This window comes from Falco rusticolus, chromosome 7, assembly GCF_015220075.1.
Source record: "Falco rusticolus isolate bFalRus1 chromosome 7, bFalRus1.pri, whole genome shotgun sequence".
In the NCBI taxonomy this organism is placed as follows: domain Eukaryota; kingdom Metazoa; phylum Chordata; class Aves; order Falconiformes; family Falconidae; genus Falco; species Falco rusticolus.
The window spans coordinates 53,113,108-53,126,825 of NC_051193.1; the positions used below are offsets into that span (position 1 = coordinate 53,113,108).

The 13,718-nt window shown below is 43.8% G+C and overlaps 1 protein-coding gene across 11 annotated transcripts in view; it reads right to left on the reverse strand.

Annotated features, from left to right (window-relative positions):
• Positions 1–1,153: 1,153 nt before the first annotated feature.
• The window catches only part of TMEM229B (transmembrane protein 229B), a 37,735-nt gene continuing 25,170 nt past the window's right edge, over positions 1,154–13,718 (reverse strand). For 8 of the 11 annotated variants that reach the window (XM_037394878.1, XM_037394874.1, XM_037394875.1 and 5 more), the window contains 2 exons: positions 10,392–10,528; positions 1,154–4,901 (listed from right to left, as the gene is read on the reverse strand). In XM_037394878.1, coding sequence (XP_037250775.1) covers positions 4,371–4,901; positions 10,392–10,457 — 597 coding nt within the window. In that variant the 5' untranslated portion in view covers positions 10,458–10,528 and the 3' untranslated portion in view covers positions 1,154–4,370. Of the gene's footprint in view, positions 4,902–8,160; positions 10,313–10,391; positions 10,529–13,718 lie in introns of those variants that run through there. The other 3 variants (XM_037394882.1, XM_037394885.1, XM_037394883.1) reach the window with 2 other exon arrangements.

The following is a 13,718-nucleotide window of genomic DNA, read 5'->3' on the forward strand; positions in this document are numbered from 1 at the left end:
AACCTCTGTTAGCTTAAAACCTTGAGTAGTACTGAGGCCCCCAGGCAGGAGCAGAGCTTGCTCCATTCCCTGGGCGGAACGTGGAAGAAAGGGAAGGTCCCTTCACCAGGGGCTGGCTCAGGACACTCCAAGGAGAGTAAGGAAAGACAGGGGCAAGTGGAGGCCATCAATAATAAAACAAGGACAACGCTCCCGAGATCTCACCAGCTCTATGACCCTGCCCAGTCGTTAGGTGCCAAAGCAGCTAGGCAAGGGGATGCACAATGGGAACAGTTCTGGTTTAGTAGGGGCTGCACCAGAAGAAAGATTCCTTCTGCAACAGGGGATGGATCACAGAGGGATCGGGTAGCTGCTGATGTGCAGGGAGGAAGGGGAAGAGAGTAATCCGCCTTCTCAGGTGGTTCAGTGGCAGTTTGCAGGCAGAAGAACTGAACAAAGAACTCAGGTCGCAAGCCTCCCCCCTTGAATACAGAGCATATTGCATGTATGCAGGGCCCAGGATAAACTAAAATAGAAAAACATTTGGTTTCAGTTCACGTCTTAGTGGTGGCTCAAGTTTTATTCATAGTACAGAAAGAGCAAAGGGCAGAAGTTCTCATGAATGAAGACATCCCCTTTCTTTCTGTGCAGGTTTCAGAAAACCAGCCAGCAGCAAAGCAACGCTATTGAACTCAGGACTTCAGTCACCTGCTTCCTAATTCTCAAAGCAGTTAAAGCCCTGCAGTCTTCTTTTACCTTTTACAGTCACAGGACTAGTCAAACAAACCTTGATTGGATTATTCTGCTTTAATTACAAAATGCACTCAGACCAAAGGTGCAATAGTACCTGATACATATATACACATTTGTCTTTAATTATAACACCAAAGACCAAAATGCAGTCTGGTCCTGCTGTAAATCAATCATTTCCCTCTGGCAAGATCTTGGAGTATGGACAGACATCACAGTAATGTTTGAAACTGCTTCTTGTGCGCAAGACAGACTATTTTATCATGTACTTTTGAGATCCTTTAGGGTGGACGATACAAGAGACAAGCAAGAGAAGGGAGGCAAAACTGGAAACCTGGGTTAATTGGAGTCCATATCCACCACCCCCTGGAAAGAAAAGCAGCAACGGGCCACTCTCTCCTTGCTGCAGTTAGGACAAGGTAGATAAATCACAAGGTTTCTTATTGCTGGTGAACTCAAACAGGCAACTTTAATCTACTGAGGAAGATACAATACAAACACATGTTAGGCCTTGTGCGTTGGTTTTTTGTTTTGTTTTTTTTTCTTAATGTAAATGTCTCTACAACTTCAGTCCGGCTCCCGAGCTCTCACTGAGCTGCACTGAGACCCTGGTATGCGCTCCGGGCACTTCTGTAAGATGTTGTAAGAAGCACACATGTATTAAAAGGGAAATTTTGCAGAAAAAACAAAGCTCTGACTGCAGCCATGTTGCTCAGAAGGAGAAGTCTGGCTTATCCTGCTGCATAGGTACATGGTACTATGTATAATTAATTTAATTAATTTTAGAATTTGCTGGGTCCCTTTCTGTTTCTGTGTGCAAGCTGCAAGTAAAGTGCACTTCTGGGTGTAAATTATCACTCTATGAGGATGCAATAGCTGGGTAGTACATATTGGGCATCAGTGGAAAGCAGACTACAACAGCTGTTACAATGGCACAGGCAATAAAAATGATGGAATAACATACTAGATGCTGCTGGAAACCCCTCCGTAGTCTGAGCACCTAATATTACATCACTGAGCAAAGCCAGTAGCATTTAGTGGGATCTTCTAAAGCCAAGACACATGACTTACCCATGGCACCAGATTAGCTTCTGTAAACAGTCACTGCTCCTCCTCCCCCAGTCCCACCTGTAGCTGGGAGTAACCAAACCATGTTGCTAACTCCTTTTAACCTTTTGAAGAGTTTTGCACAGTTAAGGAGAAAACAGGGATCCTAAGGATGTTTCTGTGAAGCTGAGTGTTTCAGATGGTGCAGGGCTGGGCAGGAGGCAGCATGACACCACACTCAAGCTATGCTGTGAGAGGACAACCCAGCTTTAGACACTGTGTTTAGTGCCCTGACAAACCAGGGCCAAAACGGAAGATCCCAGCTCTCACCTGCACCTTGCAATTCTTGTTCTGGTCCAGCAGAGCTCATCTACATTATCCCACATACAAACCTCATCTCTTTATTTCCCCGTGTACAGTGTCAGGTGACTATTTTGCCTGGGTCTACACACCATCAAGGCTGATAAACTACATACCGTTGCTCCGATTTCATAATCCTAACATCACAGCAAGAAAAAAATATCTGTTCAGTGTTTGTTTCTCTTTTAATTTAATGAACTGTAAAAAGGGAAACTCTAAAAAACCCACCTAAGTATTCTGGGTGCTTCAGGAGACATTGCATACCCCATGGCGGATTTTATTAAACTCCTTGCTGCCTGCTTCGCGTGTCCATTGCCAGCAACAGATGCTATGTGAGAAGGGGGAGGGGAGGAACAAAATAATTGCACCACGTGATACAAAAAGGGATAACACTGCCTTCATAAGAGCAGAACCAACAAACGATTCCCTCACAAGGCCAGAACTGCTTTTCCCTTCAGGAACGGGTGCCCCAGGGCAAGGAGCAGGTTCACATCTAAGCCTCCCTACCAGAAACACAGGACCCAACACAAGAATAGCCTGGCCATCTCAGTACAACGGCAGAATCCTACAACACGTTTGCATTTCTAGCCAAATTGATCCCTGGTGCAGCCCTGTTGACCATGGTGGAAGAACACCTAAAATTCATCTGGCCCTGCAAGGCAACTACAGCAAACCTTCCCCATAAACCAGTTAGGAGTGAGATACATCTGACAGCTGGAAGCTCCATGTTTGTTGCTAACCTTCAAAAGCCAAGACTGTCCAGAGGACTGTGACCTGTGGCTGTCACTATCGAGCATCTTCCCTGCACTACAGCTTTCCCTGAACTCCTCAAATGTCCCAGATAGGTTAAATTTCAAGTTGTCCCCTGTGCAAGTAGCTCTACAATGGAGCCACAGCACTCCCTCCTGCTCCACCTCTCTACTGCTCACACCCTAACTCAAAGTCTTGCTCAGGCAGAGCATGAAGAAGTGCTCTTCAGAGAGGCTTTTTTTTACTTTTGTGTTTGGTTTCCTTTAAATAATGTATCAGGCAGCATGGCATATCTCTTGCTGCCGCTGCTTCCAATTATTGTCGTGACAGTATGATTGTTTTAAAGCAAAGTATTTAAAGCAGAATTTGGGAAGAAAAAGCAAATTGTCTTGATACACTGAGCAGAACACTGGGCAGCACTGAGCCCAGACCTGCCAGTGCTGAAGGAAGGTGAGAGTCAATGCCAGAGGACCAAATCCTGGATAACGTTAGCCATGTGAAGGTTTTGACCTTCAAATACATTGGGTTGCAGCCAGACTAAGTCATCGGCATCACCAGAAACAGAGGAATCCCTGGGAAGGCAGGCAGAAAATGCTTCTGGCCTGTACAGTCTCTACAAGGTTTGACCAGCTGAGATGGGAGCTGAAATCTGCAGCAGACCCTCAGGTAAGGTCTACTTTGTGGGGACAGAGGAAATGGGAAGACTTACACTATTTCTTGTGCCTTTTGCCAAGATTCAGATTGCACAGATTATGGTAAAATTCACTTGGCAAAAAAGGCCTTTATTTAACAAAAAAAGAAAAAAAAAAGAAAAAGAAAAAATTTCTAGTGAGTATCGGACTCAGATTTCAAAAAGTACAAGATCTGTATAAATTCAGCAAGATGTCCAGCACCACATTATTTTGTGGTGCAACAAAGAACCTGGGGAGAGGCCAATGGGACCTCACGAGGGGAACACCATCTACCTCCCCAGCAGACTGCCAGTCTTAGGTTCTTCTCAACAGCAGATGGATTTTTCCTTGTTCCTGCAGCATCTCAGGTCCCACGGGAGGTATTGGTTGCAAGCAAGCACCTGAATATTGCCTAATGGAATAAGCCAATCACTAACTTAGCAGGCGTGTCCATGCCCATCCAGTAATTAGTTTTTTTTCTTTTTGGATGCATTTCCACCGTAGCATTTCTTTTTCTTCTTTTTCCACATAAAAGTGTAAGCAAAAGGACTGCTTTCATCTGTAATAAGTTAAAATCAGAAATGACCTAACTAACAAGTAACTGATACTGGTCCTTGGAGCCCAAAGAGTAAAATCCATAGAAAATCTATTGGTTCCATTTTTTCTGGTATATCCCATGCACACCCCCTTTAGAAAAATGGGGTTTATGAATCTTATCATACAGCAAGGAGCAGTACCTCAGAGCCAGAGCTGACAGTCTGTGGTAGAGGTCTGGGCTCTCTCACATTGCTAAGGGTTGTTCTGAGTCACTGCTCAATCAGTCTTCACGTGGCCGTTGGCCAAGGCAACAGGGACAGTGGGGGCCCCCGGCTCGGCAGTCTCATCAAATCGCAAGCGCAGGGTGTTTCTGATCACCAGCTGTTCCATGATGAAAGAAGCACAAAACCACGGGATGGCATACTCCAGGGTGATCAGGCCCATGAAGTCAAAATCAAACTGGGAATAGTCCCACGGGCAGGCATTGAACTGGCGTAGGATGAGGCCAGTGGTGAACTCCCAGAGGTATGTCCAAAGTGTGTAAATGAAGCAGCGCACTAAAATGTTACACTTGTCTTTGAGATATAGATACATCTTCTCCACAATGAGGATGGAGGTGCCATAGATAAAGAGCGCCCACACACTGGTAACCCCTGGGAACTTCCAGTTAAAGTTGACCACAAACTCCCAGGCAGCTGTGAACATCACCTCGCAGAAATAGCCATGAATGGCGTAGAGGTACCATCGGGAGAAAGCAGTCAGAGGTTCTGCCGCAGCCATTCTTCTGCGCACACCCCAGCAGGAGCTCTGAAATGAAGAAGGGGGTGGGGGGAGAGAGAGAGAGAGAAGAATCATCGAGGGTGTTACAAGTCCTTATCCCCCAGATGACAACACACACAAACTCGTAACATCCACAAAGGGCAAATCTGAGAAAGAAGCGACTTGTAAATCGTCTCATTTTTACCACCACAAATTTTAAGTCCTGGGTAAAGGCAGCACCTAACTGGGCTCCAGGTCTCATAATGGGCCTGGACAACGCGTACTGCTCTGCCTGAGAAGTATGGCGCAGCTGGAATTGCACTGTGAGAAGGCAGGCACTGACAGGTCCAAGGGCTTTACCAGAGGTGATGCTGCTGAAGAACTTACCAGTAGCAAGTCAGTAGAAAAATACAGTCATCTCAAGGAGCACACATTGCCTTTTTGCTCTTTTCAAGGAGCAACACTATCCACTACTTTTCTGATTCTAATACAGAATAGATTAGATGAACACAGCCCTGGAAATCTGGGCCCTTCCAGCTACAATCTCTATACCCAACGTATTTACTGTAGTGAAAAACTGAGCTTTGATGGGAGGTACAGAAAGAGAACCGGAGGAGAAAATTTCAGAGATTCTACACTTACAGATACCACACCTTGCACCCATTATTCAGCTGAACTGTTATTTCTTCTGTTAAAGAACCCATGTGTTGTACAGCTAGGATTTGGAAATACCTGATACCAAGTCAAAAAGTACAAGAAAGGAATTGAAATCCATTCAGGTTTGGCTTCAGGACAGCAAAACACAAAGGAGGAGAAGAGAAAGGAACAGCTGATCAGAGAGAGGTGGTTGGTCATGACAAATAGGAAATGAGAACAAACTTGTAATCGTCTCTACAGGAAGAAACTTGAAAAGGTTTGAAAGGGCACAATTTGCTTATCACTGAACTGTTTCAGCACAATTAGTTTCTACACTTTTCACAGAGATTTACAAGGTCTGAAGCATTGCTCTGCCACACTGGAGTCACTGGCCCAAGCTGATTTTAAGCAGTTTTACTGAAACCTTACAGATTCACATCACAGGGTGAATTTGACCTCTTTTCGTTCTTAGAAACTTACTTTCAAGTTAGGTTTCTCTCAGCTCTTCATCAGGCACTAACTTCTTTGCTCTGCACTTGTCAGTTCATCCACAAGATGTTAGGAAAGGACCACACTAACCTTATGTGCAGTAATTCCAATGCCACCTGGAAAGAGTGTTCCTGCCCTGTAAACATGGTACCTCTCTAAACAAATTATTAACATGCAGAATGACTGAAATTCAGATAGGAGATTAAAGAGAAATGTTTTAAGGAAAAAGGAACTATAATAATGAATATAAAGTGTTGGAAGAAGGGTTCGACAGAGTCAAGAAGACGCTCAATATGAGTTATGCATCTTGCTCAACTTTATTAGTTTCTAACACTACTTATACAGAACCGATACACATGCATATTCGTAAAGCAGAAATATAATTGGTTAGTAGTCTCTAAACGCGCACGGTTCTCACACCCCTAATTATCATGACTAAAACAACCATTCTATCCATGTAGCTAATTGTGTCGCTGTGCTTCAGCCTTGTAGTTTGTTACTCCCTATTTTCCCATACCGGTCCCTATCTTTCTTGGCCCTGCACCTGCTGTCCCAGCAGCTGTAGCTTGTTACAGCCACGGCCTGTTGGCACAACATAATTACTTGGTCTCAGGATGCAAGAATAGCTCAAGGCTACCTTTCTTGTTATCTTCAGCACAGCAACTTCAGTACAATTCTGATTACAGGCCTGTTCTAATACCAGGCCTGGATTGTGCAGATCTTCAGAGATTCTAAGGCCATGCTTCTGCAGCCATTCTTCTACAATAAAGGAGACAGGCAGAATATTCACAAAGGAATATTGAAAGTGGAAAGGACAGAGCTGCATCAATGACTTGTTCACTCCTCTCTTAAACGGACACCCAAACAACCAAAGTCTTGGCAGTTCATATGATGTGGGTGCTTGAACCTATTTCCTAATGGCACAATACATGTGGCGCAGGACACTGAACTACCATCAGATGCTACAGATCTGGGTCAACAGCACACTGTGCGCTTGTTGGTGAAAGACTAGAGTCACCAGGAATTCCTTCATGTCTCCTAATAGTTCAGTCCCAAGAGACCCTCATGACAGCAGTGGAGGTCGCACACGAGAAATATGCATGGGGTATATCCCCACACAGTCCACAAGAAGCTGATGTGTAAGGGCACCATACATACAATTTCTCTCTGAGGACAATCTGTCAATGTCACTTGATCAGTTTGCCAGTACAGTTGATAAGCTTAGGAGTTTGAATCCTTGTATCATTCCTCCATTCTCACATAGTTTCAAGAATAAATCAATAGTCAGAGGTACAGGAGTAAGGGAAACCAGTAAGAAGGAAATGGCCTGTAGGTATTTTTTATCAGAGTAGGGATATAAGGCTGCAGCAGGAAGGGAGAAGTTTTTTTATATCTGATGAGACAGACATCGAAAGATGCAGAGGCCTTAGGAGTCATAGCTATTGCTAGATAAGGCACTGAGGAAATACGGAATGTCATTCTCCAGGGAAGAAAATTATTGTAAATTTTTTACTAAGCTGCCAAGGGGTTGTATGGTTTTCCACTCTTTCAATAAGCCCTTCTAAGCTTTTCAACTTGTGGTCCTTACTCCTTGCACTTCCCCCTACAGCTTTACAAGAAAAGTATTTGAACTGTTAGCTGGGAGCATCCACAGCATGCAGTACTATCTGTAAGGTTTTCCTCGTAATTTCAAAAATCTCTTCACAAAGTTGGATCAAACGCACAGAAGATTCTTCCTTCTCAGTCCCTCCCTTCTTATTCCAAGGATCCCTGACCAGTTATTTCTATTACCTTACACCTGCCCACCAAAGCCAAAGACTCAAGAAACGTATCCAACAAGCCACATCCTGTTCTACCCCATGCTGTTTCCTCTGTGCAATGAAGATTTATCTTTCCTGGTTCTATATCACATACTTCATAATTAGCTATTTATTCTCTATTTCTTTTTTGCACTTTGCAAAATGCTTGGTCACTACACTAGAAGTCTAATAACCAAATCTGGACCAGGTCTGGGACATCCACAATACAAGTTATCCCATTGCAAAGACCACTGTTGACTTGTTTTGAAGCCTCAGCCTTTCACTACAACTGCAAGGAGACAGGCATCAAGGTGCTGACATTGTCTCAGTATTTGCCTTCTACTGCCACATGTCCAGTCAGCCCAACCTCGATGGGAACTTACTTCCTTCTTATGATGTGCTTGAAAGAGTCCTCACAGGCTGCCTGCTGATTAAGAACATCCCAAGACAGGGCAGACGCTGAACTAGGTTAGCCCAAACATAAACTGGTTCCACTGTGCTAGGCACTACACAAATCCATAAATCACAGCTCCTCCTGTAAAACATTTAATTCAAAATAAAACAAAAAGTAAGACATAGAAGAGAATGGAGGATACCCAGGGAGACTACAACAAGCTACAGCATATCATTGCACAAGTTGGGGACTGTACAATGTAATGGTTACAAGTCACTTGAGCATTTAAAAAACAATTAAAACGGCAGCTGTTCCCAAGCACTTATTTCCCAGCCATACCAAACTGGCTGGTGCCTGGTAGGCAATACAGCACAAGAAGGTCTCAAGAGGGACATGAAGAAGAAAAGTGTTGGTTTATTGGGCTGCAATTCATGATAAAAGGATCCAGCTGAAAAGCAGTTGCAGGACATTAGTGGGAAAAGCATCCAAACAGAAGGCCAAGCCTGGATTCAGTAAGAGATGCAGATTTGTGAAAAGCCTCGAGCAGATAATTGAACTTAGTGATGCAAGACTTTTTATGGAGTGACAGTAATAAAGACCAAAAAGCTCTGAACATTATGATAGCTATTGAGTCTCCTGAGGAAAACAAATTATATTTATCACTAAGGTACTTACAGTGGGATGCGCAGCGGTTTCCTGAAAACCAGAAACACAGCTGCCACCTACACAGTTGTCTCAGCAGAGAGCAAACAAGTCACAGAGACTGCACATGGACGGCCATGCTCATACCGAGGCTGCTCACTGCATTGTTTTGTGGAAAACAGGAAGCTGCTAAATTCAAAGCTATGAAAATGCTTTCCATCATCAGTAAATTATATTTCAAGCAGCTAAAGCAGAATTAGTTCCTCTAATACAACATTATTAGGAAGCCTGAGCTAAGCCAGCACAGAAATTTTCCCTCTTTCTCCAGCAGGACCTTCCTTTCTAGCTTGCCGACAGAAGGAACAAGGCCAGTCTGTGGAAGTCACACATGAGCCTCAGAGGAACACACAGTCCTTTCCCCAACTGCCCTGCTTGTGTGGATAATGCTGCTGGCAACGCAAGGGCCAAGAGCCCCTCCACCTACAGCGAAGCAGCACAGGCGTAACAGGGGGCAGCATCTGAAGGGCTGAGTTCCCAACAGAAACCTGGTTCAGAGAATCAGGGCAGGACTTAGGGGCTGCAAGAACATACTGTAACAACACAAAAATTATACTTTTTAATTTTAGCGTATCAACCCTGAAATGGATATTAATCATCCCCTAGGCTGAGGTAAGATACAGATGAACCTGATGCACCAGGTCAAGTAAAGAGAAAGGACATAAATCCCAGACTGCCCGGCTCCACGTGTGAGACCCTTCTGTGCAAGAGAAGCACTTCCATACTCACATTCCATTTTGCAGGTGATGCAGCCAAAGCAGGCAAGAGGCAAGTGATCAGAAAATTGGCTGATGTTAGATCAAGTAATAATGGCAAATTTGTCATACACAACCACTGCAGCGGAGACATCAGTGCATGTCATATTTATGCCCGATTAAGTTCTTGAGCACTGCCTGGTTCATTTTTTTCAAAGCTATCCTTTGCAGTGGCTTTCTGCCCATTTCCCCGCTATAACTGTGCTTCAAAAAGTCTCTCACAGATCGTCTGTTCCCTTTAATCCAGCAGAATTATTTAGACTCACAGCCTCTGGATGGATACAATGAGACCTGTCCTGGTTTTGGCTAGGATAGAGTTAATTTTCTTCTTAGTAGCTGGTACAATGCTGTGTTTTGGATTTAGTATGAAAATAATGTTGATACCACACTGATGGTTTTGTTGTTGTGAAGTAGTGCTTACACTAAATCAAAGACTTTTCAAGTTTCCCATGCTCTAGCAGAGAGCAGGTGCGCAAGAAGCTGGGAGGGAGCAGAGCCAGGACAGCTGATGTGGACTAGCAAAAGGGATATTCCATACCATAGAACATCACACTCAGTATATAAGCTGGGGAAGTGGGCTGGGCTCTTCAGATCACTGCTCAGGGACTGGCTGAGCAATGGTCAGCAAGCGGTGAGCAATTGCATTGCGCAACACTTGGGGTTTTTCCCTTAGGCTTTATTCTTATCTCTTTCCCCCTCCTTTTCATTACAATTATTATTTTATTTTGATTATTAAGTTGTTCTTTTCTCAGCCCACAAGTTTTACCTTTTTCCCAAGTCTCCTTCCCATCCCACAGGGAGGTGGCAGTTGGAGGTGAACAAGCAGCTGCATGGTACTTAGTTGCCAGCTGGGGTTAAACCACAACAGACCTCATCAAGATACTCTGAATTAACTCTGAAGTGCTAATAAAAGAAAAACACAAACAAAAAAATCTCCATGATGCAATTCTCCTGCTTAGCAATAGCCTGAGGCTATAAATTCTGTCAGCTACTTCACTCACTGCAGGCAAGCTTCACTGCAGAAAGTTCCTTACTCTTAGTGCCAGGTTGTTTCTATCAGTTAAAAAAATCAAGGCACGGTGTTATTTTCCAAACTCATATTTGAAGTATTTACCAATATTTAGTTTTATAACATGCATGTTCATATTTCTAAGAAACGCCTTAGATCTATAACCCTATGGTACGTGTCATAATTGCTTTTTAATTTGAAAGAGTAACCACAGACAAAGGAGGACAGAGGCATACACAGCAGGGTACCTCAGTCCTTCCAAACGACAGGACCGCAAGCAGCAGCCAGCTCTGAAGTAGATGGCACCGGCCACGTCCTGACTGTAAGGTCTACTGCTTATATTCTCCTTCCTCAGACTCTTCTTACCTAAACGTAAAATTGACTGTTCTTCATGACTTTTTAAATTACTTTCATTTGCACATCACTGTAGCTACTGCATTCTTCCTCAAGACTGGGAGAATCAAGACATGTATCTGCTTTTCTGCTTCAACAAAGAGTAGAACAGATACAAGGACTCCGATGAAAATTGATATGCATTTTTGGGCAACACCTTTTTAAATGTAATTCCTCCTCTCTTATTTTGCATTTTCCCTATAAGTAAACATCAAATGAGCATGCCTTTGCAACCACGGACAACATTCAGTGAATGTGCTGCAAATCCAGCTTCAACACTTTCATATAAATCTCACACAAACCATTAGGAGTAAAGATTTACAGAACATTGGCGCTGGATTTGGCTCCAAGACATTAGTTCATCAGTGTTTAAAGATTTATGTGGTAAAGTCTTAGTGGTACTTATGTGCTGAAGTCATAACTCTGAGGAGATATTCATCCTTCAGGTAACTGAGAGCCTCAATTAACTGTGGCTCAGAAAATAGAATTTTGACTGTACTGAAGTGTGGAATAGTTCCAGAAGATCGATTAATCAAGCCCTGGAATGAAGCTAAAAGCGTGCCACAGACAGATGTCCCCAAATACAGACTTGATGTCCAGCTCTTAGTGCTTTCAGGATGGATCTGGAGCCCTGGGATTCTGGTCAGTTCTGAATGTATTAATCATCTGGTTTTGCTGCTTCTCTGTCTGGACTCTTCCTCCATCAGGATGCACATTGTCTCCCCTCCTCTGAGTTTTACCCACACTGCCATATATTGTGAGTAAAAGCACAGCCCATTTCCAATCTGCATTTTCCCCCTCATTTTCATCTCTATCTCCTTTCCCCTAGGAGGCACATCATTTCCCTGCCACTCCTTGTTCCCTTGCCGGGCTTACTATGTACCTGCTGGCAGCCTCTCACCCCTGCCTATCTTTCCAACCTGTTCCAAAGAGAACTGGGATACAGTAAAAAAGAATGACGACAAAAGGAGATTAAGTGAATCCAATTACTGGACTAAGCCAAAGGGATGGAGAAGTGTAGTTCTTACTGGTAATGCCTGCGTGTAGGCTGCCCAGAAGGCACAACGGGAAGGAGAAAGGTAGGGTCTTCTTGGGAGACAGTGTATAGGAGGGGCTTTTCAGAGAACAAAGAGAAAAATATGAAGACATTGTTTGTTAGTTTAAGGAATAGTTTTCTGACTCATGTGGCCTCATGAATGGCAGAAGTGCAGAAAGCTGACACTTCCCAGGCCCTGCCTCACACACAGCATCGTGTTACTCAAACACACCTTAGCCCACAGTGACCACTCCAACCTGGGAGCAAATTAAGGCAGCAGGTCTTTGCTTACAGTGACAAAAAGGGATGTTTCCTGTGTTCCCAACAGAAGTTAAGACCCCTCAAGAGCCAAGCAAGCAGCAAACTTGCAAGACAAATCTGTGAAAAGTGACTGAGTCCAAACTCAGCATCTAGAAGTACCAGATCTCCCCAGCATCTCTTTCAGGTAAGGTCATGTTCTTCTCCAAGCCTGTTGCTAGAATTCTCCTTTGCCTTACCTGCTGCCTTCCCCTGTATGGGAAAGCTGCCCTGAGTCCCCAGCATTTGCTGATACTACAGCTCTCAAACAAACAAGCATCCAGCAAGGGCCCAAGTGCCCCTGAAGCAGCCCCAGCACAAAGCAGAAGCCACAAACCCGCCATAGAAGCGGGCAGAACTTCCACTAACACTGCAGAGGAGGGGGCCCACACTAAATATGGAAGGTCTGCTCCAAAGGAGATGGCATGTCCAGGAGGAACACAACCTGCCCCAAGAACCTGTATCAGCCATCCTCCAGTTTTGGGTGCTCAGTTGCTGGATTCACCATTATCTTAACCTGGACAGTAAGCCCAGGCTGACTTCACTCTCTGCAGTGAGAGCAGAATTGAGTTCCTACAACCCATTTTTCAAAACTTGCCACAAATTTACGGCCTATGACTTCAGGCCTAGGTTTGAGCACATTTGAGTACCATGGCAATCAAAACTCATGACTGTTTTTGAAAGCTTGAGTTTAACGTGTTGTATTAGCTGACTGAAGGAAATCTGACATTCAAAGAACATAATGCGCACCATGGCTTACCAGGAAAAAGCAACCCAGAACAGAGTGATGAATGCAGAGAGAGAATTTATCCTGAGAACATGCTAAGAGTTTACAAGATTTTGCCCTAGCCAATATCCTTTTTCCACTTGTCACTAGAGAGCCAACAGATGTAAAGAAAAGACAACATTAAGGTCAAGACATTAGTATCAGCCATCTTACATGGTTTCTTAAAGCTGTTTGGAAATTCGCTTTCTTTTTTGAAAAGTTTTTTCTTCTTAACAAATGCCCTCATCTTCTTTCCAAAGCAAAGTGAAAAGCAAATACATCAGTCCACTCCAACACTACAATAATAAATCAATTTGGACAACTTACAGAGGTCAGTAACAGTAACAAATAAGCATGCTTAGCCCCAGGTCTTCCTAACAATCTGCAGAAACAAGCCAGAATCAGCATGCGATGGAGGAAAGCCAAGTTGGGGAGGGGAGAAAAAAAATCCAAACATATTTCACATTGAAAATGAAGTTTGGCAGAGAAAAATATTATGATCAAGGCAATGAAGTACGAGTATCTAAAATCCTAGCCTGCTAATACCACGACACAATCCAAGTCACTTAAACTGTGAAGAACAGCAGCGTGT